Here is a 27,844-nt window from a genome sequence, read left to right on the forward strand (position 1 = left end):
AAATTTCCATTCACCTTGGCGAGGGGACCTCAAAGCGTGCTAAGGTGGCGTGTCCGAGGTGGCTCGAATGGCTATAACTCCAGGAAGGAGTGAGATCCCTTCACCCAAATCGGCACACCTGTGCAGGGGCTCAGTCCGAGGCCAGGTGAAAAAGGGCGCGGCGACAGGCCACTAGGTGTCGCTGTAAGCGACAACAAAATTAATACGAATCGAAAAAAAGGACAACCAAACAACATGGAGACAGTTACAGCTAGGCTGCAGTCAGTCCAATCTACTTTCAAAGTAAGGTCTGCGCTATGTTCGAACTAAACTACCCACCAGGGTCCGATTTTTCAAGAGCGCAAGTGACTTTGTTTCACAGGCGCACAACACATATCTCGCATGTGACAGAACTCCCCATTCTGAAAGGAAAATAAATAAAAAACTGTAAAAACCTCTTCTGCTTTGTTTCACCAACAATTTCAGGGGAGAGCGCGAACGCAGTCCCCCACTACCATAAATTATGCAGTCGAGATTCCCGCATTTGGGGAATTCGCAGGGGTCAGCATGGCCGGAGTGCAATGGACAAGCCTCGCCCTGGGTGAACCGCCTTCTTGATCATGGTGTCTCCCCTGCCAGGTAAGTATGAAGGCCCAGGCGGTCAGCCAGAGGTCTGATTTGCATCTCTACCATCCTCACCAACGGTTAGCCCTCCGCCCCCCCTCCGGGAAAGGAAGGACGGGTGCCTTCCGTTACTGGCCTGGAAACTGCCAAGCTCATGGGCCGGTGCTTCCCAACGCCAGTTTTAGATGACTCTCTTTAAACAAACACACCTGATTCGATGCGTCACCTCGTCTGTGAAAGACTTCAAGACCTCAGGTGGGTGCATCGTTAGTGGAAGAGTCCAAGACCCCAGGTGGACACATCAGGAAAAAAGTTTGCAATAAACCACAGCATCTGCAATGGCAGCTCTCATTCCTTGTTCTGCTATTCGACACAATAAATGGCAATCCCCAAAAAGGGAAAGCACACCGTTCCTGGAGACACTGCAATACCAGGCCGATGCATGGAGTGGACGGAGCAAGCCCCGGCTCCAGCTCCGTGATCTAAAAATCCATTTAATATGTAGTCCCCGGATGGGGGACGTATCAGATATTAAACTGATAAGAACAGATACTACACTTGATCTTAGCCAAAAGGCCGAGAAGCGATGCTGCTAAGACGCAGCAGGGAGGAAGCCGGACACGGCGATGCCCATCTCGGCTTTGGTAAGTTTTGGGAGACCTAAAAACGCTGGGGGATGGTACCCTGATAGCACACATACATCTAGGAGACGTCTATTTGACATATGAATTTACATCTGCAAGATGTAGTTTTAAGGCTGTTTGCTCATCTGCAATACGTCTATTGGACGTCTCCTTTTAGCAGTGTTTGGAAGGTTACTTTGGAAATGTAATAGGTTACAGATTACAAGTTACCCTGTTTAAAATGTTATAGTAGTATAACTTTTTCAATTACTTTATTAAAGTAATGTAACTAATTACTTTTGAGTACTTTTAGATTACTTTTCTAAATTTGTGAAAATTAAATAATAATAAATAAAAACATATACATCAACTCAAATACAGTTATCTAATAAGCATGTGTCATTCCTGTATAATAAACTCCTGAAACATTGGTGTTTTTTTAAACTGCTGTCTCTTTGTATATGATATGATAGGTAAAATGCATGACGTGACACAGAGCAGTTCTAGAAATGATGTTTATGTGCTCATGTACTCCTATATTGAGGCGGCAGAGGCTGACAACACTGCAAGCTTCAGTAGGCCTATTTGTATTAAATGAAACTGCATGTTTTTGCCATTAATTTACAGGAAGGGCGGACTGGGAAAAACAAAAAATTCTGTTAAAATTCTGGAAATTATTAGGGCGTATGTCTCAGAACAGTCAGTGCAATTTGGGAAAGAAATCAGTGAAATCTGTATGTGGATGTGTGTAAATATTCAAATGTAATTGCCTTTGTAATCGTTAAAAATTTCATAAGTAACTTTAATTTAATTACTAATTTTTTCTTCGTAACTGTAACTAATTACAGTTACATTCATTTTGTAATTAAATTACGTAATGCTGTTACATGTAACTAGTTACTCCCCAACACTGCCTTTTAGATGTCAGATAGATGTCAATTAGATGTCTTTTAGATGTTTATGATTTAGAAGGTATATAAAACTGACATCTGAAAGGCGTATGTCAGACGTTTGTAGATGGCAGATGCTTTCCAGATCAACATTTCTTTAACAGACATCTTGCAGACGTAAGTGTGCTATCTGGGTAGTACCCTCCCCTGTCTACAACGTCACCGGGCCTCGTCCCGATCGGCCTGACGGAAAGTACGGCATGGCTCGTAACTCCCAAACGGTTGGTCGCAGAGCCACGTGCCTTATGTCACCGGAATCCTTGGCTCGAGCCGAACGAGACGCAGGTCTCAGATTGGCCCGTCGCTCTGACGAAATTTTCGGGTATTTTGGATTTTGTCGAAAACCTTCTTTTGCAACCTGGCGCCAGGTATTTGGCCCAGTCCCACCCAAATCAGCACAGAAAGCTTCTCTGGAGTCTGAGTGTCAATAATCATCCAAAAATAGAGGAAATTTCCATTCACCTTGGCGAGGGGACCTCAAAACGTGCTAAGGTGGCGTGTCCGAGGTGGCTCGAATGGCTATAACTCCAGGAAGGAGTGAGATCCCTTCACCCAAATCGGCACACCTGTGCAGGGGCTCAGTCCGAGGCCAGGTGAAAAGGGACGCGGCGACAGGCCACTAGGTGGCGCCGTAAGCTGAAAAATAGGGAAAATGTAATGTAAATGGACATTCAAACAAAGATGAAAACACCTGCAACACTGCGGGATGGTAGTACCCTCCCCTGTCTGCAACGTCACCGGGCCTTGTCCCGATCGGCCTGACGGTGGAACTGCAGCGACGGAAAGTACGGCATCGCTCGTAACTCCCAAACGGTTGGTCGCAGAGCCACGTGCCTTATGTCACCGGAATCCTTGGCTCGAGCCGAACGAGACGCAGGTCTCAGATTGGCCCGTCGCTCTGACGAAATTTTCGGGTATTTTGGATTTTGTCGAAAACCTTCTTTTGCAACCTGGCGCCAGGTATTTGGCCCAGTCCCACCCAAATCAGCACAGAAAGCTTCTCTGGAGTCTGACTGTCAATAATCATCCAAAAAAATAGGAAATTTCCATTCACCTTGGCGAGGGGACCTCAAAGCGTGCTAAGGTGGCGTGTCCGAGGTGGCTCGAATGGCTATAACTCCAGGAAGGAGTGAGATCCCTTCACCCAAATCGGCACACCTGTGCAGGGGCTCAGTCCGAGGCCAGGTGAAAAAGGGCGCGGCGACAGGCCACTAGGTGTCGCTGTAAGCGACAACAAAATTAATACGAATCGAAAAAAAGGACAACCAAACAACATGGAGACAGTTACAGCTAGGCTGCAGTCAGTCCAATCTACTTTCAAAGTAAGGTCTGCGCTATGTTCGAACTAAACTACCCACCAGGGTCCGATTTTTCAAGAGCGCAAGTGACTTTGTTTCACAGGCGCACAACACATATCTCGCATGTGACAGAACTCCCCATTCTGAAAGGAAAATAAATAAAAAACTGTAAAAACCTCTTCTGCTTTGTTTCACCAACAATTTCAGGGGAGAGCGCGAACGCAGTCCCCCACTACCATAAATTATGCAGTCGAGATTCCCGCATTTGGGGAATTCGCAGGGGTCAGCATGGCCGGAGTGCAATGGACAAGCCTCGCCCTGGGTGAACCGCCTTCTTGATCATGGTGTCTCCCCTGCCAGGTAAGTATGAAGGCCCAGGCGGTCAGCCAGAGGTCTGATTTGCATCTCTACCATCCTCACCAACGGTTAGCCCTCCGCCCCCCCTCCGGGAAAGGAAGGACGGGTGCCTTCCGTTACTGGCCTGGAAACTGCCAAGCTCATGGGCCGGTGCTTCCCAACGCCAGTTTTAGATGACTCTCTTTAAACAAACACACCTGATTCGATGCGTCACCTCGTCTGTGAAAGACTTCAAGACCTCAGGTGGGTGCATCGTTAGTGGAAGAGTCCAAGACCCCAGGTGGACACATCAGGAAAAAAGTTTGCAATAAACCACAGCATCTGCAATGGCAGCTCTCATTCCTTGTTCTGCTATTCGACACAATAAATGGCAATCCCCAAAAAGGGAAAGCACACCGTTCCTGGAGACACTGCAATACCAGGCCGATGCATGGAGTGGACGGAGCAAGCCCCGGCTCCAGCTCCGTGATCTAAAAATCCATTTAATATGTAGTCCCCGGATGGGGGACGTATCAGATATTAAACTGATAAGAACAGATACTACACTTGATCTTAGCCAAAAGGCCGAGAAGCGATGCTGCTAAGACGCAGCAGGGAGGAAGCCGGACACGGCGATGCCCATCTCGGCTTTGGTAAGTTTTGGGAGACCTAAAAACGCTGGGGGATGGTACCCTGATAGCACACATACATCTAGGAGACGTCTATTTGACATATGAATTTACATCTGCAAGATGTAGTTTTAAGGCTGTTTGCTCATCTGCAATACGTCTATTGGACGTCTCCTTTTAGCAGTGTTTGGAAGGTTACTTTGGAAATGTAATAGGTTACAGATTACAAGTTACCCTGTTTAAAATGTTATAGTAGTATAACTTTTTCAATTACTTTATTAAAGTAATGTAACTAATTACTTTTGAGTACTTTTAGATTACTTTTCTAAATTTGTGAAAATTAAATAATAATAAATAAAAACATATACATCAACTCAAATACAGTTATCTAATAAGCATGTGTCATTCCTGTATAATAAACTCCTGAAACATTGGTGTTTTTTTAAACTGCTGTCTCTTTGTATATGATATGATAGGTAAAATGCATGACGTGACACAGAGCAGTTCTAGAAATGATGTTTATGTGCTCATGTACTCCTATATTGAGGCGGCAGAGGCTGACAACACTGCAAGCTTCAGTAGGCCTATTTGTATTAAATGAAACTGCATGTTTTTGCCATTAATTTACAGGAAGGGCGGACTGGGAAAAACAAAAAATTCTGTTAAAATTCTGGAAATTATTAGGGCGTATGTCTCAGAACAGTCAGTGCAATTTGGGAAAGAAATCAGTGAAATCTGTATGTGGATGTGTGTAAATATTCAAATGTAATTGCCTTTGTAATCGTTAAAAATTTCATAAGTAACTTTAATTTAATTACTAATTTTTTCTTCGTAACTGTAACTAATTACAGTTACATTCATTTTGTAATTAAATTACGTAATGCTGTTACATGTAACTAGTTACTCCCCAACACTGCCTTTTAGATGTCAGATAGATGTCAATTAGATGTCTTTTAGATGTTTATGATTTAGAAGGTATATAAAACTGACATCTGAAAGGCGTATGTCAGACGTTTGTAGATGGCAGATGCTTTCCAGATCAACATTTCTTTAACAGACATCTTGCAGACGTAAGTGTGCTATCTGGGTAGTACCCTCCCCTGTCTACAACGTCACCGGGCCTCGTCCCGATCGGCCTGACGGAAAGTACGGCATGGCTCGTAACTCCCAAACGGTTGGTCGCAGAGCCACGTGCCTTATGTCACCGGAATCCTTGGCTCGAGCCGAACGAGACGCAGGTCTCAGATTGGCCCGTCGCTCTGACGAAATTTTCGGGTATTTTGGATTTTGTCGAAAACCTTCTTTTGCAACCTGGCGCCAGGTATTTGGCCCAGTCCCACCCAAATCAGCACAGAAAGCTTCTCTGGAGTCTGAGTGTCAATAATCATCCAAAAATAGAGGAAATTTCCATTCACCTTGGCGAGGGGACCTCAAAACGTGCTAAGGTGGCGTGTCCGAGGTGGCTCGAATGGCTATAACTCCAGGAAGGAGTGAGATCCCTTCACCCAAATCGGCACACCTGTGCAGGGGCTCAGTCCGAGGCCAGGTGAAAAGGGACGCGGCGACAGGCCACTAGGTGGCGCCGTAAGCTGAAAAATAGGGAAAATGTAATGTAAATGGACAATCAAACAAAGATGAAAACACCTGCAACACTGCGGGATGGTAGTACCCTCCCCTGTCTGCAACGTCACCGGGCCTTGTCCCGATCGGCCTGACGGTGGAACTGCAGCGACGGAAAGTACGGCATCGCTCGTAACTCCCAAACGGTTGGTCGCAGAGCCACGTGCCTTATGTCACCGGAATCCTTGGCTCGAGCCGAACGAGACGCAGGTCTCAGATTGGCCCGTCGCTCTGACGAAATTTTCGGGTATTTTGGATTTTGTCGAAAACCTTCTTTTGCAACCTGGCGCCAGGTATTTGGCCCAGTCCCACCCAAATCAGCACAGAAAGCTTCTCTGGAGTCTGACTGTCAATAATCATCCAAAAAAATAGGAAATTTCCATTCACCTTGGCGAGGGGACCTCAAAGCGTGCTAAGGTGGCGTGTCCGAGGTGGCTCGAATGGCTATAACTCCAGGAAGGAGTGAGATCCCTTCACCCAAATCGGCACACCTGTGCAGGGGCTCAGTCCGAGGCCAGGTGAAAAAGGGCGCGGCGACAGGCCACTAGGTGTCGCTGTAAGCGACAACAAAATTAATACGAATCGAAAAAAAGGACAACCAAACAACATGGAGACAGTTACAGCTAGGCTGCAGTCAGTCCAATCTACTTTCAAAGTAAGGTCTGCGCTATGTTCGAACTAAACTACCCACCAGGGTCCGATTTTTCAAGAGCGCAAGTGACTTTGTTTCACAGGCGCACAACACATATCTCGCATGTGACAGAACTCCCCATTCTGAAAGGAAAATAAATAAAAAACTGTAAAAACCTCTTCTGCTTTGTTTCACCAACAATTTCAGGGGAGAGCGCGAACGCAGTCCCCCACTACCATAAATTATGCAGTCGAGATTCCCGCATTTGGGGAATTCGCAGGGGTCAGCATGGCCGGAGTGCAATGGACAAGCCTCGCCCTGGGTGAACCGCCTTCTTGATCATGGTGTCTCCCCTGCCAGGTAAGTATGAAGGCCCAGGCGGTCAGCCAGAGGTCTGATTTGCATCTCTACCATCCTCACCAACGGTTAGCCCTCCGCCCCCCCTCCGGGAAAGGAAGGACGGGTGCCTTCCGTTACTGGCCTGGAAACTGCCAAGCTCATGGGCCGGTGCTTCCCAACGCCAGTTTTAGATGACTCTCTTTAAACAAACACACCTGATTCGATGCGTCACCTCGTCTGTGAAAGACTTCAAGACCTCAGGTGGGTGCATCGTTAGTGGAAGAGTCCAAGACCCCAGGTGGACACATCAGGAAAAAAGTTTGCAATAAACCACAGCATCTGCAATGGCAGCTCTCATTCCTTGTTCTGCTATTCGACACAATAAATGGCAATCCCCAAAAAGGGAAAGCACACCGTTCCTGGAGACACTGCAATACCAGGCCGATGCATGGAGTGGACGGAGCAAGCCCCGGCTCCAGCTCCGTGATCTAAAAATCCATTTAATATGTAGTCCCCGGATGGGGGACGTATCAGATATTAAACTGATAAGAACAGATACTACACTTGATCTTAGCCAAAAGGCCGAGAAGCGATGCTGCTAAGACGCAGCAGGGAGGAAGCCGGACACGGCGATGCCCATCTCGGCTTTGGTAAGTTTTGGGAGACCTAAAAACGCTGGGGGATGGTACCCTGATAGCACACATACATCTAGGAGACGTCTATTTGACATATGAATTTACATCTGCAAGATGTAGTTTTAAGGCTGTTTGCTCATCTGCAATACGTCTATTGGACGTCTCCTTTTAGCAGTGTTTGGAAGGTTACTTTGGAAATGTAATAGGTTACAGATTACAAGTTACCCTGTTTAAAATGTTATAGTAGTATAACTTTTTCAATTACTTTATTAAAGTAATGTAACTAATTACTTTTGAGTACTTTTAGATTACTTTTCTAAATTTGTGAAAATTAAATAATAATAAATAAAAACATATACATCAACTCAAATACAGTTATCTAATAAGCATGTGTCATTCCTGTATAATAAACTCCTGAAACATTGGTGTTTTTTTAAACTGCTGTCTCTTTGTATATGATATGATAGGTAAAATGCATGACGTGACACAGAGCAGTTCTAGAAATGATGTTTATGTGCTCATGTACTCCTATATTGAGGCGGCAGAGGCTGACAACACTGCAAGCTTCAGTAGGCCTATTTGTATTAAATGAAACTGCATGTTTTTGCCATTAATTTACAGGAAGGGCGGACTGGGAAAAACAAAAAATTCTGTTAAAATTCTGGAAATTATTAGGGCGTATGTCTCAGAACAGTCAGTGCAATTTGGGAAAGAAATCAGTGAAATCTGTATGTGGATGTGTGTAAATATTCAAATGTAATTGCCTTTGTAATCGTTAAAAATTTCATAAGTAACTTTAATTTAATTACTAATTTTTTCTTCGTAACTGTAACTAATTACAGTTACATTCATTTTGTAATTAAATTACGTAATGCTGTTACATGTAACTAGTTACTCCCCAACACTGCCTTTTAGATGTCAGATAGATGTCAATTAGATGTCTTTTAGATGTTTATGATTTAGAAGGTATATAAAACTGACATCTGAAAGGCGTATGTCAGACGTTTGTAGATGGCAGATGCTTTCCAGATCAACATTTCTTTAACAGACATCTTGCAGACGTAAGTGTGCTATCTGGGTAGTACCCTCCCCTGTCTACAACGTCACCGGGCCTCGTCCCGATCGGCCTGACGGAAAGTACGGCATGGCTCGTAACTCCCAAACGGTTGGTCGCAGAGCCACGTGCCTTATGTCACCGGAATCCTTGGCTCGAGCCGAACGAGACGCAGGTCTCAGATTGGCCCGTCGCTCTGACGAAATTTTCGGGTATTTTGGATTTTGTCGAAAACCTTCTTTTGCAACCTGGCGCCAGGTATTTGGCCCAGTCCCACCCAAATCAGCACAGAAAGCTTCTCTGGAGTCTGAGTGTCAATAATCATCCAAAAATAGAGGAAATTTCCATTCACCTTGGCGAGGGGACCTCAAAACGTGCTAAGGTGGCGTGTCCGAGGTGGCTCGAATGGCTATAACTCCAGGAAGGAGTGAGATCCCTTCACCCAAATCGGCACACCTGTGCAGGGGCTCAGTCCGAGGCCAGGTGAAAAGGGACGCGGCGACAGGCCACTAGGTGGCGCCGTAAGCTGAAAAATAGGGAAAATGTAATGTAAATGGACATTCAAACAAAGATGAAAACACCTGCAACACTGCGGGATGGTAGTACCCTCCCCTGTCTGCAACGTCACCGGGCCTTGTCCCGATCGGCCTGACGGTGGAACTGCAGCGACGGAAAGTACGGCATCGCTCGTAACTCCCAAACGGTTGGTCGCAGAGCCACGTGCCTTATGTCACCGGAATCCTTGGCTCGAGCCGAACGAGACGCAGGTCTCAGATTGGCCCGTCGCTCTGACGAAATTTTCGGGTATTTTGGATTTTGTCGAAAACCTTCTTTTGCAACCTGGCGCCAGGTATTTGGCCCAGTCCCACCCAAATCAGCACAGAAAGCTTCTCTGGAGTCTGACTGTCAATAATCATCCAAAAAAATAGGAAATTTCCATTCACCTTGGCGAGGGGACCTCAAAGCGTGCTAAGGTGGCGTGTCCGAGGTGGCTCGAATGGCTATAACTCCAGGAAGGAGTGAGATCCCTTCACCCAAATCGGCACACCTGTGCAGGGGCTCAGTCCGAGGCCAGGTGAAAAAGGGCGCGGCGACAGGCCACTAGGTGTCGCTGTAAGCGACAACAAAATTAATACGAATCGAAAAAAAGGACAACCAAACAACATGGAGACAGTTACAGCTAGGCTGCAGTCAGTCCAATCTACTTTCAAAGTAAGGTCTGCGCTATGTTCGAACTAAACTACCCACCAGGGTCCGATTTTTCAAGAGCGCAAGTGACTTTGTTTCACAGGCGCACAACACATATCTCGCATGTGACAGAACTCCCCATTCTGAAAGGAAAATAAATAAAAAACTGTAAAAACCTCTTCTGCTTTGTTTCACCAACAATTTCAGGGGAGAGCGCGAACGCAGTCCCCCACTACCATAAATTATGCAGTCGAGATTCCCGCATTTGGGGAATTCGCAGGGGTCAGCATGGCCGGAGTGCAATGGACAAGCCTCGCCCTGGGTGAACCGCCTTCTTGATCATGGTGTCTCCCCTGCCAGGTAAGTATGAAGGCCCAGGCGGTCAGCCAGAGGTCTGATTTGCATCTCTACCATCCTCACCAACGGTTAGCCCTCCGCCCCCCCTCCGGGAAAGGAAGGACGGGTGCCTTCCGTTACTGGCCTGGAAACTGCCAAGCTCATGGGCCGGTGCTTCCCAACGCCAGTTTTAGATGACTCTCTTTAAACAAACACACCTGATTCGATGCGTCACCTCGTCTGTGAAAGACTTCAAGACCTCAGGTGGGTGCATCGTTAGTGGAAGAGTCCAAGACCCCAGGTGGACACATCAGGAAAAAAGTTTGCAATAAACCACAGCATCTGCAATGGCAGCTCTCATTCCTTGTTCTGCTATTCGACACAATAAATGGCAATCCCCAAAAAGGGAAAGCACACCGTTCCTGGAGACACTGCAATACCAGGCCGATGCATGGAGTGGACGGAGCAAGCCCCGGCTCCAGCTCCGTGATCTAAAAATCCATTTAATATGTAGTCCCCGGATGGGGGACGTATCAGATATTAAACTGATAAGAACAGATACTACACTTGATCTTAGCCAAAAGGCCGAGAAGCGATGCTGCTAAGACGCAGCAGGGAGGAAGCCGGACACGGCGATGCCCATCTCGGCTTTGGTAAGTTTTGGGAGACCTAAAAACGCTGGGGGATGGTACCCTGATAGCACACATACATCTAGGAGACGTCTATTTGACATATGAATTTACATCTGCAAGATGTAGTTTTAAGGCTGTTTGCTCATCTGCAATACGTCTATTGGACGTCTCCTTTTAGCAGTGTTTGGAAGGTTACTTTGGAAATGTAATAGGTTACAGATTACAAGTTACCCTGTTTAAAATGTTATAGTAGTATAACTTTTTCAATTACTTTATTAAAGTAATGTAACTAATTACTTTTGAGTACTTTTAGATTACTTTTCTAAATTTGTGAAAATTAAATAATAATAAATAAAAACATATACATCAACTCAAATACAGTTATCTAATAAGCATGTGTCATTCCTGTATAATAAACTCCTGAAACATTGGTGTTTTTTTAAACTGCTGTCTCTTTGTATATGATATGATAGGTAAAATGCATGACGTGACACAGAGCAGTTCTAGAAATGATGTTTATGTGCTCATGTACTCCTATATTGAGGCGGCAGAGGCTGACAACACTGCAAGCTTCAGTAGGCCTATTTGTATTAAATGAAACTGCATGTTTTTGCCATTAATTTACAGGAAGGGCGGACTGGGAAAAACAAAAAATTCTGTTAAAATTCTGGAAATTATTAGGGCGTATGTCTCAGAACAGTCAGTGCAATTTGGGAAAGAAATCAGTGAAATCTGTATGTGGATGTGTGTAAATATTCAAATGTAATTGCCTTTGTAATCGTTAAAAATTTCATAAGTAACTTTAATTTAATTACTAATTTTTTCTTCGTAACTGTAACTAATTACAGTTACATTCATTTTGTAATTAAATTACGTAATGCTGTTACATGTAACTAGTTACTCCCCAACACTGCCTTTTAGATGTCAGATAGATGTCAATTAGATGTCTTTTAGATGTTTATGATTTAGAAGGTATATAAAACTGACATCTGAAAGGCGTATGTCAGACGTTTGTAGATGGCAGATGCTTTCCAGATCAACATTTCTTTAACAGACATCTTGCAGACGTAAGTGTGCTATCTGGGTAGTACCCTCCCCTGTCTACAACGTCACCGGGCCTCGTCCCGATCGGCCTGACGGAAAGTACGGCATGGCTCGTAACTCCCAAACGGTTGGTCGCAGAGCCACGTGCCTTATGTCACCGGAATCCTTGGCTCGAGCCGAACGAGACGCAGGTCTCAGATTGGCCCGTCGCTCTGACGAAATTTTCGGGTATTTTGGATTTTGTCGAAAACCTTCTTTTGCAACCTGGCGCCAGGTATTTGGCCCAGTCCCACCCAAATCAGCACAGAAAGCTTCTCTGGAGTCTGAGTGTCAATAATCATCCAAAAATAGAGGAAATTTCCATTCACCTTGGCGAGGGGACCTCAAAACGTGCTAAGGTGGCGTGTCCGAGGTGGCTCGAATGGCTATAACTCCAGGAAGGAGTGAGATCCCTTCACCCAAATCGGCACACCTGTGCAGGGGCTCAGTCCGAGGCCAGGTGAAAAGGGACGCGGCGACAGGCCACTAGGTGGCGCCGTAAGCTGAAAAATAGGGAAAATGTAATGTAAATGGACAATCAAACAAAGATGAAAACACCTGCAACACTGCGGGATGGTAGTACCCTCCCCTGTCTGCAACGTCACCGGGCCTTGTCCCGATCGGCCTGACGGTGGAACTGCAGCGACGGAAAGTACGGCATCGCTCGTAACTCCCAAACGGTTGGTCGCAGAGCCACGTGCCTTATGTCACCGGAATCCTTGGCTCGAGCCGAACGAGACGCAGGTCTCAGATTGGCCCGTCGCTCTGACGAAATTTTCGGGTATTTTGGATTTTGTCGAAAACCTTCTTTTGCAACCTGGCGCCAGGTATTTGGCCCAGTCCCACCCAAATCAGCACAGAAAGCTTCTCTGGAGTCTGACTGTCAATAATCATCCAAAAAAATAGGAAATTTCCATTCACCTTGGCGAGGGGACCTCAAAGCGTGCTAAGGTGGCGTGTCCGAGGTGGCTCGAATGGCTATAACTCCAGGAAGGAGTGAGATCCCTTCACCCAAATCGGCACACCTGTGCAGGGGCTCAGTCCGAGGCCAGGTGAAAAAGGGCGCGGCGACAGGCCACTAGGTGTCGCTGTAAGCGACAACAAAATTAATACGAATCGAAAAAAAGGACAACCAAACAACATGGAGACAGTTACAGCTAGGCTGCAGTCAGTCCAATCTACTTTCAAAGTAAGGTCTGCGCTATGTTCGAACTAAACTACCCACCAGGGTCCGATTTTTCAAGAGCGCAAGTGACTTTGTTTCACAGGCGCACAACACATATCTCGCATGTGACAGAACTCCCCATTCTGAAAGGAAAATAAATAAAAAACTGTAAAAACCTCTTCTGCTTTGTTTCACCAACAATTTCAGGGGAGAGCGCGAACGCAGTCCCCCACTACCATAAATTATGCAGTCGAGATTCCCGCATTTGGGGAATTCGCAGGGGTCAGCATGGCCGGAGTGCAATGGACAAGCCTCGCCCTGGGTGAACCGCCTTCTTGATCATGGTGTCTCCCCTGCCAGGTAAGTATGAAGGCCCAGGCGGTCAGCCAGAGGTCTGATTTGCATCTCTACCATCCTCACCAACGGTTAGCCCTCCGCCCCCCCTCCGGGAAAGGAAGGACGGGTGCCTTCCGTTACTGGCCTGGAAACTGCCAAGCTCATGGGCCGGTGCTTCCCAACGCCAGTTTTAGATGACTCTCTTTAAACAAACACACCTGATTCGATGCGTCACCTCGTCTGTGAAAGACTTCAAGACCTCAGGTGGGTGCATCGTTAGTGGAAGAGTCCAAGACCCCAGGTGGACACATCAGGAAAAAAGTTTGCAATAAACCACAGCATCTGCAATGGCAGCTCTCATTCCTTGTTCTGCTATTCGACACAATAAATGGCAATCCCCAAAAAGGGAAAGCACACCGTTCCTGGAGACACTGCAATACCAGGCCGATGCATGGAGTGGACGGAGCAAGCCCCGGCTCCAGCTCCGTGATCTAAAAATCCATTTAATATGTAGTCCCCGGATGGGGGACGTATCAGATATTAAACTGATAAGAACAGATACTACACTTGATCTTAGCCAAAAGGCCGAGAAGCGATGCTGCTAAGACGCAGCAGGGAGGAAGCCGGACACGGCGATGCCCATCTCGGCTTTGGTAAGTTTTGGGAGACCTAAAAACGCTGGGGGATGGTACCCTGATAGCACACATACATCTAGGAGACGTCTATTTGACATATGAATTTACATCTGCAAGATGTAGTTTTAAGGCTGTTTGCTCATCTGCAATACGTCTATTGGACGTCTCCTTTTAGCAGTGTTTGGAAGGTTACTTTGGAAATGTAATAGGTTACAGATTACAAGTTACCCTGTTTAAAATGTTATAGTAGTATAACTTTTTCAATTACTTTATTAAAGTAATGTAACTAATTACTTTTGAGTACTTTTAGATTACTTTTCTAAATTTGTGAAAATTAAATAATAATAAATAAAAACATATACATCAACTCAAATACAGTTATCTAATAAGCATGTGTCATTCCTGTATAATAAACTCCTGAAACATTGGTGTTTTTTTAAACTGCTGTCTCTTTGTATATGATATGATAGGTAAAATGCATGACGTGACACAGAGCAGTTCTAGAAATGATGTTTATGTGCTCATGTACTCCTATATTGAGGCGGCAGAGGCTGACAACACTGCAAGCTTCAGTAGGCCTATTTGTATTAAATGAAACTGCATGTTTTTGCCATTAATTTACAGGAAGGGCGGACTGGGAAAAACAAAAAAATTCTGTTAAAATTCTGGAAATTATTAGGGCGTATGTCTCAGAACAGTCAGTGCAATTTGGGAAAGAAATCAGTGAAATCTGTATGTGGATGTGTGTAAATATTCAAATGTAATTGCCTTTGTAATCGTTAAAAATTTCATAAGTAACTTTAATTTAATTACTAATTTTTTCTTCGTAACTGTAACTAATTACAGTTACATTCATTTTGTAATTAAATTACGTAATGCTGTTACATGTAACTAGTTACTCCCCAACACTGCCTTTTAGATGTCAGATAGATGTCAATTAGATGTCTTTTAGATGTTTATGATTTAGAAGGTATATAAAACTGACATCTGAAAGGCGTATGTCAGACGTTTGTAGATGGCAGATGCTTTCCAGATCAACATTTCTTTAACAGACATCTTGCAGACGTAAGTGTGCTATCTGGGTAGTACCCTCCCCTGTCTACAACGTCACCGGGCCTCGTCCCGATCGGCCTGACGGAAAGTACGGCATGGCTCGTAACTCCCAAACGGTTGGTCGCAGAGCCACGTGCCTTATGTCACCGGAATCCTTGGCTCGAGCCGAACGAGACGCAGGTCTCAGATTGGCCCGTCGCTCTGACGAAATTTTCGGGTATTTTGGATTTTGTCGAAAACCTTCTTTTGCAACCTGGCGCCAGGTATTTGGCCCAGTCCCACCCAAATCAGCACAGAAAGCTTCTCTGGAGTCTGAGTGTCAATAATCATCCAAAAATAGAGGAAATTTCCATTCACCTTGGCGAGGGGACCTCAAAACGTGCTAAGGTGGCGTGTCCGAGGTGGCTCGAATGGCTATAACTCCAGGAAGGAGTGAGATCCCTTCACCCAAATCGGCACACCTGTGCAGGGGCTCAGTCCGAGGCCAGGTGAAAAGGGACGCGGCGACAGGCCACTAGGTGGCGCCGTAAGCTGAAAAATAGGGAAAATGTAATGTAAATGGACAATCAAACAAAGATGAAAACACCTGCAACACTGCGGGATGGTAGTACCCTCCCCTGTCTGCAACGTCACCGGGCCTTGTCCCGATCGGCCTGACGGTGGAACTGCAGCGACGGAAAGTACGGCATCGCTCGTAACTCCCAAACGGTTGGTCGCAGAGCCACGTGCCTTATGTCACCGGAATCCTTGGCTCGAGCCGAACGAGACGCAGGTCTCAGATTGGCCCGTCGCTCTGACGAAATTTTCGGGTATTTTGGATTTTGTCGAAAACCTTCTTTTGCAACCTGGCGCCAGGTATTTGGCCCAGTCCCACCCAAATCAGCACAGAAAGCTTCTCTGGAGTCTGACTGTCAATAATCATCCAAAAAAATAGGAAATTTCCATTCACCTTGGCGAGGGGACCTCAAAGCGTGCTAAGGTGGCGTGTCCGAGGTGGCTCGAATGGCTATAACTCCAGGAAGGAGTGAGATCCCTTCACCCAAATCGGCACACCTGTGCAGGGGCTCAGTCCGAGGCCAGGTGAAAAAGGGCGCGGCGACAGGCCACTAGGTGTCGCTGTAAGCGACAACAAAATTAATACGAATCGAAAAAAAGGACAACCAAACAACATGGAGACAGTTACAGCTAGGCTGCAGTCAGTCCAATCTACTTTCAAAGTAAGGTCTGCGCTATGTTCGAACTAAACTACCCACCAGGGTCCGATTTTTCAAGAGCGCAAGTGACTTTGTTTCACAGGCGCACAACACATATCTCGCATGTGACAGAACTCCCCATTCTGAAAGGAAAATAAATAAAAAACTGTAAAAACCTCTTCTGCTTTGTTTCACCAACAATTTCAGGGGAGAGCGCGAACGCAGTCCCCCACTACCATAAATTATGCAGTCGAGATTCCCGCATTTGGGGAATTCGCAGGGGTCAGCATGGCCGGAGTGCAATGGACAAGCCTCGCCCTGGGTGAACCGCCTTCTTGATCATGGTGTCTCCCCTGCCAGGTAAGTATGAAGGCCCAGGCGGTCAGCCAGAGGTCTGATTTGCATCTCTACCATCCTCACCAACGGTTAGCCCTCCGCCCCCCCTCCGGGAAAGGAAGGACGGGTGCCTTCCGTTACTGGCCTGGAAACTGCCAAGCTCATGGGCCGGTGCTTCCCAACGCCAGTTTTAGATGACTCTCTTTAAACAAACACACCTGATTCGATGCGTCACCTCGTCTGTGAAAGACTTCAAGACCTCAGGTGGGTGCATCGTTAGTGGAAGAGTCCAAGACCCCAGGTGGACACATCAGGAAAAAAGTTTGCAATAAACCACAGCATCTGCAATGGCAGCTCTCATTCCTTGTTCTGCTATTCGACACAATAAATGGCAATCCCCAAAAAGGGAAAGCACACCGTTCCTGGAGACACTGCAATACCAGGCCGATGCATGGAGTGGACGGAGCAAGCCCCGGCTCCAGCTCCGTGATCTAAAAATCCATTTAATATGTAGTCCCCGGATGGGGGACGTATCAGATATTAAACTGATAAGAACAGATTTTTTTTGTTTGTTTTTTTGTTTTTCTTTCGAAAAAGTTTTATTGTCACCATTTATATTTTTTCCATTTGCATTTTTTTCTTTTTCACACAACATTTTCTTTTTAATCACACATTAAAACAAGCAATATAATATATAATAAGTACACATGGTAAAATGAAAGAAACAATCATTGTTAAAAAGCATTTGATTAAAACCACAGTGTTTTGCTTGTTTTTAAAAGTCCATTATTGAGGTGTGTTTAAAAGGTGCGGTCAGTTCCAAAAGTAAAATACAAATTTAAAAAAAAGCAAACAAGCCTCGTATATATATATATGTTAATAAAACCTCTTTCATGATAAAACAATAAAAAACACCAATTAAAAATCATCTATTGTGCAAGACCGGGGGTGAGTCCTTATCAAGTGGGTCATCACCCCACTCTCCAGAACAGGGACATGAGATGCTACTTTATGGACTCAGCGGAGATCCCCTCTCCTCCGGCCCGCTGTTCCCGTAGCCAGAGTGGTGAGGGTGCATCTACGGGCGGCCAGGGTCGGTGCCTGCCGGGACCCTCTCCGTGCGACCCCGGCCCCCCCGTCCGAATATCGTCGTCCGGTACCCCTGCAGCATTGATGTTACCTTTAGCTCGCATGCATGGAGGGTTACCGTAACGCGCTTCCCCACCAGCAGGTTTCTGGTGGCCCAGATGGCATCCTTGATGACGTTGAGGGTGAGCCAGAGCGAGGTAAATTTCTGTGCCGTCAAGTCCTTCAAGCCCCGGCCCACCCCAAGGATGGCGAGCTGGTACCCGAACTGGGCCCCACCCGCTGGTAGGCACGGGAAATACAGGGGGCCGGTCTTGGCCCACAGGTCCCGCGCAGTGCTGCACTCCCAGAGCAGGTGGTGGACGGTCTCCGGGGAATTGCAGCCGGACCGCGGGCAGATGGGGTTTTTGGCCATGCCTCTGGAGTGCATAACCGCCCTGACCGGGAGGATCTCATGAGCCACCATCCACGATAAGTCCTTGTGCCTGTTCTGGAGAGCGGGGTGAGCCGCGTTCCGCCAAACTTGTTTGGCCTCACTTGGTGTGAGGCCCGGAACTGGACTCACCGGTTCCCGGTCCTGCACAACAGAGATGAGAGACTTGTGTTGAGTTAAAATGGTGACATCTTCACTCTCTAAAAGGTATTTCTTTAAAAACTTTTTTATAAAACTGTACTCTTTGGGCAAGTTAAAAGACACTGGGGTTTTCAAGTCCACTGGTAAAATTTTCAGTGTTCGTAGGTAAGACCCCATCCAAAATCGCGCCATTGCAGCCGTCTTGTTTTCTTTGGATGGGGTCGTGGCATAACTAATGTGCAGGGCGGTGAAACGGCTGCCTAAAAACAGGTGGGGGTCTGGGAGGCCTTTTCCACCGTTCTCCGGCCTTTTCTTGATGGTCTCCCTCTTCAGGCGCTCCCACTTGGACCCCCACAGGAAGTAAAACACCGCCCTCTCCAGTTTCCCCAGGAACCACCGAGGGGGGCTAAAAACAGAACAGACAAGTAAAATCAGAGGTAAAATCACAGATTTAAAAATTAAAACCTTGCCTTCCATCGTCATCTGTCTTAGTCCCCAAAACCCCAGTCTTTTCCTAACTTTCCCTAACAAGTCAGTCCAGTTTTCCCGTCCACCCCCGTCTTTATCAAATTTAACGCCTAAAATCTTAAAATCGTTGTCTTTAAAAACCAAATCAAGTCCTCCTGTGTCCACGTCTCCCCACGGCCCGAAGAGCTGGGCCTCGGACTTGTTTCTATTGAGTTTGGCGCCCGAGGCCCGACCGTACCAGTCAGTCAAGTCCAGTGCTCTTCGTATTGATAAAACGTCTGTGGCTAAAAGAGTTATGTCGTCCATATATAAAACACAGGTCGCCGTCAGTCCCCCCGTCCCAGGAACGTCCAGTCCTTTGATCCATTTGTCCCTTCTCAAGATCTGTGCCAGTGGCTCGATGCAAGCCACATACAGAAGAGGAGATAAAGGACATCCCTGACGGACACCACTGTGTATGTTCACAGCTTTGGAAAGATGCCCATTTATTAGAATTTTGCTGACTATTCCCTTGTACAGCAGTCCCACCCAGGCTATAAACCTCTTTGGAAACCCCATTTTCTCCAGAACCTGGAAGAGGTACTGGTGCGAGACTCGATCAAATGCTTTTTCAAAATCTAAATTTAGGACTACTAGCCGAATATTTCTGTCTCTCGCGTAACAGATGGCGTCTCTAATCAGCACTAGGTTGTCTGTTATCTTTCTTCCGGGCACAGCACAAGCTTGATCCGGGTGGATCACGTCCTCTAAAACAGTCGACATGCGTGTTGCTAAAATCTTACTAAAAAGTTTACAATCAAAATTTAAAAGCGTGATTGGTCGCCAGTTTTTCAAGTCAGTCTTGTCTCCTTTCTTATGTAATAATGAAACTATCCCTACTCTAAAGCTGTCAGGAAGTCTGTCAAGAGTCTCAAATTCTTTAAAAACGGTCAACAGTTCGTGTGCTAAAATGTCCCAGAAAGTCAGATAAAATTCAAAGGGAAGTCCGTCAATGCCAGGGGACTTCCCTTTTTTAAAATGTTTTAAAGCTTTCTGAATTTCTAAAACTGTAAAATCCTGGGATAAAAGCACATCTGGGCTCTTTACCTTTTTATTTAAAAAGGTTAAAACTTCCTCTAAAACCCCATTATGAGCCTCTTTTGCACTATATAAATTATTATAAAAGTTTTCAGTTTCATTTAAAATCTCTTTTGTGCCGCTTGCTTCCCTCCCGGTAAAAGTCTTCAAAGCAGAGATTGACCCACCCCGTGTAATAATTTTTTTAAAAAAGTATCTTGTGCATTTCTCCCCTTCTTCTATTTCTCTTTCTTTACATCTTAAAATAACACCCCTACTCTGAACTTCGAATAAAACTGACATTTCTTTCTTGACTTCTTTTATCTCTTCTGTAAAATCCAATCCACTGTTTAAAAGGTTAAAATATCTCTGCAGTCTTTTTTGCAGCCCCATCATGTGTCTTCTTTCCCTGTTCTTTTTCCTTTTCCCTATATTTCTAAAAAACTGTCTTGTCCGGTCCTTAACCACTTCCCACCACTGTGCACGTGTATCATAAAAGTCTTGGAGGGTCTGCCATTGGCTGAACTGCTCCCTATACTCTCTAACCACTTCTTCATCCTCTAATAGGGAGCAGTTCAGCTTCCACAGCCCTCCTCCTACCGTCACACCCATGGAAAGTGAAAGGGTGCAAGACAGTATCATGTGATCAGAAAAAAAGGGAGGGGTCAATGTTGCATCGGTTGGCGGGCAGTCCCTTGTAAAAACATAGTCAATTCGAGAGGCTCTGGTGCCATCACCACTGAACCAGGTGAAGCCCTCCTCTCTTTGATGCAATTGTTTAAAACAGTCAACTAACTTAAAATCCTTGACTAAATTTTGCAATAAAACCGATGTCTTATCGACCTTAAAATCTTCTCCTACTCTCTTCCTATCTGTTTTGGATAAAACACAGTTAAAATCCCCTGCTACTATTAGGGGAGCCCTGCCTAACATGTGGGGCTGCAGGTCTTCTAAAAGCTCATATCTGTCATTTTTTTCTGTAAAACCATACACATTAAGAACCTTAAAATCCCTCCCTAAAAAAGTCAGGTTTGCTAAAAGAGCCCGCCCTTCCCTCACCACAGTGCTATCCTTCACCGTGATGTTTGAATTGTTGATTAAAATAGCGACACCGTCATTCTTGTTGAAGTTGGAGCCACTCCATATTGAGGGCCCCATGGTCCACATCTCCTCCAACTTTCTGTAACTATTTAAAAAGGGCAGAGCACACTCTTGCAGTAAAAACAAATCTGACTTAAAACACTTTAAAAAGGATAAAATGCTCTGTGCTCGTAAGGTGGACCTCACACTTCTTACATTAATGGTAGAGATAGTGAGGGCCATGAGCAGTATGGTTAAAACAGTATGAGACATTTAAACAGAAGACATAAAGACTACAAAAATATACTTAAAATCATGTTTTATCTTGTTTCACCTGCCCTTCCTTTCTCACAGATGAACTGGGTCCTGGAGAGCAGGTGCTCGACGCCTCGGGTGCTACAGAGAAATCCTCTTGTAACTCCCTAGGCGACGATGTTCTTAGCTTGATGTGCAAAAAAGATACCTCATTTGGGGACTCTAGGGGCCACATGCGTTCTTGATCTTCCAAATCGGAACTATCAAGCCGCTGTGCTGCCCTAGCTTTTTTCTCCTCGGTTTCCACCAGAGGAGATCCCGCAGGTCTTTTTTGCACTTGAGCATTTGGGAGTGAACACTCAAATTCACTCCCACTGGATTCCTGTACCAACTCTGACACCGTTTGTAGGGAGGAGCTTGTTTCTCCCTCGGTCACTTCTCCTTCTGTGCCTTTTTCCATTTCAATATCTGACTCCGCCCCTATGGCCGCCCCACTTCCTCCTTCCTGCCCAATCCCTGAGGCTGGCTGGGAATTTGAAATTCCCGCCAAAACCTCAGGGACCGCCTCCTCTTTCCTTTCTTCGTTTGTTTGGTGCCAATGTGGGGCGGCCATTTTGAGCTTGTTGGCAAAACTTTTAGGGCAATCTCTGTAGAGGTGGTTTGAATCTCCACAAAGATTGCACCGCCTGCCATTGGTACACTGTTCAAACCCGTGACCAATTTCTTTGCACTTCCCACAAACTAATTCTTGGCATACATCGGCTAAGTGACCAAATTTCCCACATTTCCGACATAACTTAGGCATACCCTGGTAATGAATGTAGCCTCTGTTCTCTCCAAGCACAATCATGGAGGGCAGATGTTTCAGGCCCTGGTAGCCCCCAGCGTCCTCCCATTGTTTAATGGGGATTCGCCAGGAGCATGTCCAAATACCATCTTCATCTAGCACCTTGACTGGCTGGCCTCGAACAGTGCAAAATCTACCCAGCCACACACATATATCTTCACCAGTCACAGTTTCATTGAACATTCTGACAATCACAGTTTTAAGTGTGTTGTCAGAAAGTTTCTCCACCATAAACATAGAGAACTGGGATTTAACAGATTCAAACCTTTGCCAAAACTCACTTAGCAGGGAAGCAGTCTTAAAACTTAAATCAAAACCTTTGTTCAGAGGCAGAGTCATCAAACAATTCAGGTCTTCAGGCTTAAAATGTAAGGTCTTTTGAACAAGCTTTCTGGAAAAGTCCATGCGGGACATACCCAGAAGCTTTCCATCGACCTCCTTGAATATAAAACGCACGCTGTGGTGCCTCCGCATGCCGGCACGAGCAGCCGACATGGTGGAGGCACCACCAGCACGCAGCGGCTAAAACAAACAATAAATTAACTAAATAAATTAGATAAAACCTTCTTACCTTAAAAACAAGTAGATTCTCCGCAAAGCGAGTCGTCTCCAATTAAAAGCCGCTTGTCAATTTACCTCTTGGAGGATAGAGGACTCGTGCCACAATCCACACACGAGCCTAAAGGTCCACCTAGAGGCGATCGCTGTCTCAACCGTCCGACCAGACCACGTGATCTTAGCCAAAAGGCCGAGAAGCGATGCTGCTAATACGCAGCAGGGAGGAAGCCGGACACGGCGATGCCCATCTCGGCTTTGGTAAGTTTTGGGAGACCTAAAAACGCTGGGGGATGGTACCCTGATAGCACACATACATCTAGGAGACGTCTATTTGACATATGAATTTACATCTGCAAGATGTAGTTTTAAGGCTGTTTGCTCATCTGCAATACGTCTATTGGACGTCTCCTTTTAGCAGTGTTTGGAAGGTTACTTTGGAAATGTAATAGGTTACAGATTACAAGTTACCCTGTTTAAAATGTTATAGTAGTATAACTTTTTCAATCACTTTATTAAAGTAATGTAACTAATTACTTTTGAGTACTTTTAGATTACTTTTCTAAATTTGTGAAAATGAAATAATAATAAATAAAAACATATACATCAACTCAAATACAGTTATCTAATAAGCATGTGTCATTCCTGTATAATAAACTCCTGAAACATTGGTGTTTTTTTAAACTGCTGTCTCTTTGTATATGATATGATAGGTAAAATGCATGACGTGACACAGAGCAGTTCTAGAAATGATGTTTATGTGCTCATGTACTCCTATATTGAGGCGGCAGAGGCTGACAACACTGCAAGCTTCAGTAGGCCTATTTGTATTAAATGAAACTGCATGTTTTTGCCATTAATTTACAGGAAGGGCGGACTGGGAAAAACAAAAAATTCTGTTAAAATTCTGGAAATTATTAGGGCGTATGTCTCAGAACAGTCAGTGCAATTTGGGAAAGAAATCAGTGAAATCTGTATGTGGATGTGTGTAAATATTCAAATGTAATTGCCTTTGTAATCGTTAAAAATTTCATAAGTAACTTTAATTTAATTACTAATTTTTTCTTCGTAACTGTAACTAATTACAGTTACATTCATTTTGTAATTAAATTACGTAATGCTGTTACATGTAACTAGTTACTCCCCAACACTGCCTTTTAGATGTCAGATAGATGTCAATTAGATGTCTTTTAGATGTTTATGATTTAGAAGGTATATAAAACTGACATCTGAAAGGCGTATGTCAGACGTTTGTAGATGGCAGATGCTTTCCAGATCAACATTTCTTTAACAGACATCTTGCAGACGTAAGTGTGCTATCTGGGTAGTACCCTCCCCTGTCTACAACGTCACCGGGCCTCGTCCCGATCGGCCTGACGGAAAGTACGGCATGGCTCGTAACTCCCAAACGGTTGGTCGCAGAGCCACGTGCCTTATGTCACCGGAATCCTTGGCTCGAGCCGAACGAGACGCAGGTCTCAGATTGGCCCGTCGCTCTGACGAAATTTTCGGGTATTTTGGATTTTGTCGAAAACCTTCTTTTGCAACCTGGCGCCAGGTATTTGGCCCAGTCCCACCCAAATCAGCACAGAAAGCTTCTCTGGAGTCTGACTGTCAATAATCATCCAAAAATAGAGGAAATTTCCATTCACCTTGGCGAGGGGACCTCAAAACGTGCTAAGGTGGCGTGTCCGAGGTGGCTCGAATGGCTATAACTCCAGGAAGGAGTGAGATCCCTTCACCCAAATCGGCACACCTGTGCAGGGGCTCAGTCCGAGGCCAGGTGAAAAGGGACGCGGCGACAGGCCACTAGGTGGCGCCGTAAGCTGAAAAATAGGGAAAATGTAATGTAAATGGACAATCAAACAAAGATGAAAACACCTGCAACACTGCGGGATGGTAGTACCCTCCCCTGTCTGCAACGTCACCGGGCCTTGTCCCGATCGGCCTGACGGTGGAACTGCAGCGACGGAAAGTACGGCATCGCTCGTAACTCCCAAACGGTTGGTCGCAGAGCCACGTGCCTTATGTCACCGGAATCCTTGGCTCGAGCCGAACGAGACGCAGGTCTCAGATTGGCCCGTCGCTCTGACGAAATTTTCGGGTATTTTGGATTTTGTCGAAAACCTTCTTTTGCAACCTGGCGCCAGGTATTTGGCCCAGTCCCACCCAAATCAGCACAGAAAGCTTCTCTGGAGTCTGACTGTCAATAATCATCCAAAAAAATAGGAAATTTCCATTCACCTTGGCGAGGGGACCTCAAAGCGTGCTAAGGTGGCGTGTCCGAGGTGGCTCGAATGGCTATAACTCCAGGAAGGAGTGAGATCCCTTCACCCAAATCGGCACACCTGTGCAGGGGCTCAGTCCGAGGCCAGGTGAAAAAGGGCGCGGCGACAGGCCACTAGGTGTCGCTGTAAGCGACAACAAAATTAATACGAATCGAAAAAAAGGACAACCAAACAACATGGAGACAGTTACAGCTAGGCTGCAGTCAGTCCAATCTACTTTCAAAGTAAGGTCTGCGCTATGTTCGAACTAAACTACCCACCAGGGTCCGATTTTTCAAGAGCGCAAGTGACTTTGTTTCACAGGCGCACAACACATATCTCGCATGTGACAGAACTCCCCATTCTGAAAGGAAAATAAATAAAAAACTGTAAAAACCTCTTCTGCTTTGTTTCACCAACAATTTCAGGGGAGAGCGCGAACGCAGTCCCCCACTACCATAAATTATGCAGTCGAGATTCCCGCATTTGGGGAATTCGCAGGGGTCAGCATGGCCGGAGTGCAATGGACAAGCCTCGCCCTGGGTGAACCGCCTTCTTGATCATGGTGTCTCCCCTGCCAGGTAAGTATGAAGGCCCAGGCGGTCAGCCAGAGGTCTGATTTGCATCTCTACCATCCTCACCAACGGTTAGCCCTCCGCCCCCCCTCCGGGAAAGGAAGGACGGGTGCCTTCCGTTACTGGCCTGGAAACTGCCAAGCTCATGGGCCGGTGCTTCCCAACGCCAGTTTTAGATGACTCTCTTTAAACAAACACACCTGATTCGATGCGTCACCTCGTCTGTGAAAGACTTCAAGACCTCAGGTGGGTGCATCGTTAGTGGAAGAGTCCAAGACCCCAGGTGGACACATCAGGAAAAAAGTTTGCAATAAACCACAGCATCTGCAATGGCAGCTCTCATTCCTTGTTCTGCTATTCGACACAATAAATGGCAATCCCCAAAAAGGGAAAGCACACCGTTCCTGGAGACACTGCAATACCAGGCCGATGCATGGAGTGGACGGAGCAAGCCCCGGCTCCAGCTCCGTGATCTAAAAATCCATTTAATATGTAGTCCCCGGATGGGGGACGTATCAGATATTAAACTGATAAGAACAGATTTTTTTCTTTCGAAAAAGTTTTATTGTCACCATTTACATTTTTTCCATTTGCATTTTTTCTTTTTCACACAACATTTTCTTTTTAATCACACATTAAAACAAGCAATATAATATATAATAAATACACATGGTAAAATGAAAGAAACAATCATTGTTAAAAAGCATTTGATTAAAACCACAGTGTTTTGCTTGTTTTTAAAAGTCCATTATTGAGGTGTGTTTAAAAGGTGCGGTCAGTTCCAAAAGTAAAATACAAATTTTTAAAAAAGCAAACAAGCCTCGTATATATATATGTTAATAAAACCTCTTTCATGATAAAACAATAAAAAACACCAATTAAAAATCATCTATTGTGCAAGACCGGGGGTGAGTCCTTATCAAGTGGGTCATCACCCCACTCTCCAGAACAGGGACATGAGATGCTACTTTATGGACTCAGCGGAGATCCCCTCTCCTCCGGCCCGCTGGCCCGCTGTTCCCGTAGCCAGAGTGGTGAGGGTGCATCTACGGGCGGCCAGGGTCGGTGCCTGCCGGGACCCTCTCCGTGCGACCCCGGCCCCCCCGTCCGAATATCGTCGCCCGGTACCCCTGCAGCATTGATGTTACCTTTAGCTCGCATGCATGGAGGGTTACCGTAACGCGCTTCCCCACCAGCAGGTTTCTGGTGGCCCAGATGGCATCCTTGATGACGTTGAGGGTGAGCCAGAGCGAGGTAAATTTCTGTGCCGTCAAGTCCTTCAAGCCCCGGCCCACCCCAAGGATGGCGAGCTGGTACCCGAAATGGGCCCCACCCGCTGGTAGGCACGGGAAATACAGGGGGCCGGTCTTGGCCCACAGGTCCCGCGCAGTGCTGCACTCCCAGAGCAGGTGGTGGACGGTCTCCGGGGAATTGCAGCCGGACCGCGGGCAGATGGGGTTTTTGGCCATGCCTCTGGAGTGCATAACCGCCCTGACCGGGAGGATCTCATGAGCCACCATCCACGATAAGTCCTTGTGCCTGTTCTGGAGAGCGGGGTGAGCCGCGTTCCGCCAAACTTGTTTGGCCTCACTTGGTGTGAGGCCCGGAACTGGACTCACCGGTTCCCGATCCTGCACAACAGAGATGAGAGACTTGTGTTGAGTTAAAATGGTGACATCTTCACTCTCTAAAAGGTATTTCTTTAAAAACTTTTTTATAAAACTGTACTCTTTGGGCAAGTTAAAAGACACTGGGGTTTTCAAGTCCACTGGTAAAATTTTCAGTGTTCGTAGGTAAGACCCCATCCAAAATCGCGCCATTGCAGCCGTCTTGTTTTCTTTGGATGGGGTCGTGGCATAACTAATGTGCAGGGCGGTGAAGCGGCTGCCTAAAAACAGGTGGGGGTCTGGGAGGCCTTTTCCACCGTTCTCCGGCCTTTTCTTGATGGTCTCCCTCTTCAGGCGCTCCCACTTGGACCCCCACAGGAAGTAAAACACCGCCCTCTCCAGTTTCCCCAGGAACCACCGAGGGGGGCTAAAAACAGAACAGACAAGTAAAATCAGAGGTAAAATCACAGATTTAAAAATTAAAACCTTGCCTTCCATCGTCATCTGTCTTAGTCCCCAAAACCCCAGTCTTTTCCTAACTTTCCCTAACAAGTCAGTCCAGTTTTCCCGTCCACCCCCGTCTTTATCAAATTTAACGCCTAAAATCTTAAAATCGTTGTCTTTAAAAACCAAATCAAGTCCTCCTGTGTCCACGTCTCCCCACGGCCCGAAGAGCTGGGCCTCGGACTTGTTTCCATTGAGTTTGGCGCCCGAGGCCCGACCGTACCAGTCAGTCAAGTCCAGTGCTCTTCGTATTGATAAAACGTCTGTGGCTAAAAGAGTTACGTCGTCCATATAT

General features: G+C 46.0%; 2 protein-coding genes, 13 non-coding genes and 1 pseudogene across 26 annotated transcripts in view; all 16 read right to left on the reverse strand.

Annotated features, from left to right (window-relative positions):
* Positions 1-27,844, reverse strand: part of LOC127944872 (uncharacterized) — a 352,827-nt gene that overhangs the window by 11,859 nt on the left and 313,124 nt on the right. For 3 of the 12 annotated variants that reach the window (XM_052541228.1, XM_052541245.1, XM_052541235.1), the window contains one exon: positions 17,286-18,741. The exons of 5 other annotated variants lie outside the window; for them this stretch is intronic. In XM_052541228.1, coding sequence (XP_052397188.1) covers positions 17,754-18,527 — 774 coding nt within the window. In that variant the 5' untranslated portion in view covers positions 18,528-18,741 and the 3' untranslated portion in view covers positions 17,286-17,753. Of the gene's footprint in view, positions 1-17,285; positions 18,742-20,918; positions 21,046-22,612; positions 22,678-27,844 lie in introns of those variants that run through there. 4 more of the 12 variants (XM_052541249.1, XM_052541251.1, XM_052541241.1 and 1 more) reach the window with 3 other exon arrangements.
* On the reverse strand, positions 463-626 carry LOC127945526 (U1 spliceosomal RNA). Its single transcript, XR_008150856.1, has one exon. It is a non-coding gene; the product is annotated as a U1 spliceosomal RNA (small nuclear RNA).
* LOC127945437 (U2 spliceosomal RNA) lies at positions 1,001-1,191 on the reverse strand. Its single transcript, XR_008150769.1, has one exon. It is a non-coding gene; the product is annotated as a U2 spliceosomal RNA (small nuclear RNA).
* LOC127945538 (U1 spliceosomal RNA) lies at positions 3,679-3,842 on the reverse strand. The gene has a single exon (XR_008150868.1). It is a non-coding gene; the product is annotated as a U1 spliceosomal RNA (small nuclear RNA).
* On the reverse strand, positions 4,217-4,407 carry LOC127945438 (U2 spliceosomal RNA). The gene has a single exon (XR_008150770.1). It is a non-coding gene; the product is annotated as a U2 spliceosomal RNA (small nuclear RNA).
* LOC127945551 (U1 spliceosomal RNA) lies at positions 6,895-7,058 on the reverse strand. The gene has a single exon (XR_008150880.1). It is a non-coding gene; the product is annotated as a U1 spliceosomal RNA (small nuclear RNA).
* LOC127945439 (U2 spliceosomal RNA) lies at positions 7,433-7,623 on the reverse strand. Its single transcript, XR_008150771.1, has one exon. It is a non-coding gene; the product is annotated as a U2 spliceosomal RNA (small nuclear RNA).
* Positions 10,111-10,274, reverse strand: LOC127945562 (U1 spliceosomal RNA). Its single transcript, XR_008150892.1, has one exon. It is a non-coding gene; the product is annotated as a U1 spliceosomal RNA (small nuclear RNA).
* Positions 10,649-10,839, reverse strand: LOC127945440 (U2 spliceosomal RNA). The gene has a single exon (XR_008150772.1). It is a non-coding gene; the product is annotated as a U2 spliceosomal RNA (small nuclear RNA).
* On the reverse strand, positions 13,327-13,490 carry LOC127945573 (U1 spliceosomal RNA). Its single transcript, XR_008150896.1, has one exon. It is a non-coding gene; the product is annotated as a U1 spliceosomal RNA (small nuclear RNA).
* LOC127945441 (U2 spliceosomal RNA) lies at positions 13,865-14,055 on the reverse strand. The gene has a single exon (XR_008150773.1). It is a non-coding gene; the product is annotated as a U2 spliceosomal RNA (small nuclear RNA).
* Positions 16,544-16,707, reverse strand: LOC127945585 (U1 spliceosomal RNA). The gene has a single exon (XR_008150900.1). It is a non-coding gene; the product is annotated as a U1 spliceosomal RNA (small nuclear RNA).
* Positions 17,082-17,276, reverse strand: LOC127945609 (U2 spliceosomal RNA). Its single transcript, XR_008150904.1, has one exon. It is a non-coding gene; the product is annotated as a U2 spliceosomal RNA (small nuclear RNA).
* LOC127944298 (uncharacterized) overlaps positions 22,137-27,844 on the reverse strand; it is a 170,237-nt gene continuing 164,529 nt past the window's right edge. Inside the window, exons 3-5 of the mRNA XM_052540185.1 lie at positions 27,076-27,472; positions 22,458-22,563; positions 22,137-22,174 (exon numbers count right to left, since the gene is read on the reverse strand). Coding sequence (XP_052396145.1) covers positions 22,137-22,174; positions 22,458-22,563; positions 27,076-27,472 — 541 coding nt within the window. The remainder of the gene's footprint in view (positions 22,175-22,457; positions 22,564-27,075; positions 27,473-27,844) is intronic.
* Positions 25,289-25,452, reverse strand: LOC127945597 (U1 spliceosomal RNA). Its single transcript, XR_008150901.1, has one exon. It is a non-coding gene; the product is annotated as a U1 spliceosomal RNA (small nuclear RNA).
* On the reverse strand, positions 25,827-26,002 carry LOC127945594 (uncharacterized; annotated as a pseudogene).

The sequence above is a fragment of the Carassius gibelio genome, chromosome A23, assembly GCF_023724105.1.
Source record: "Carassius gibelio isolate Cgi1373 ecotype wild population from Czech Republic chromosome A23, carGib1.2-hapl.c, whole genome shotgun sequence".
NCBI classification, from domain to species: domain Eukaryota; kingdom Metazoa; phylum Chordata; class Actinopteri; order Cypriniformes; family Cyprinidae; genus Carassius; species Carassius gibelio.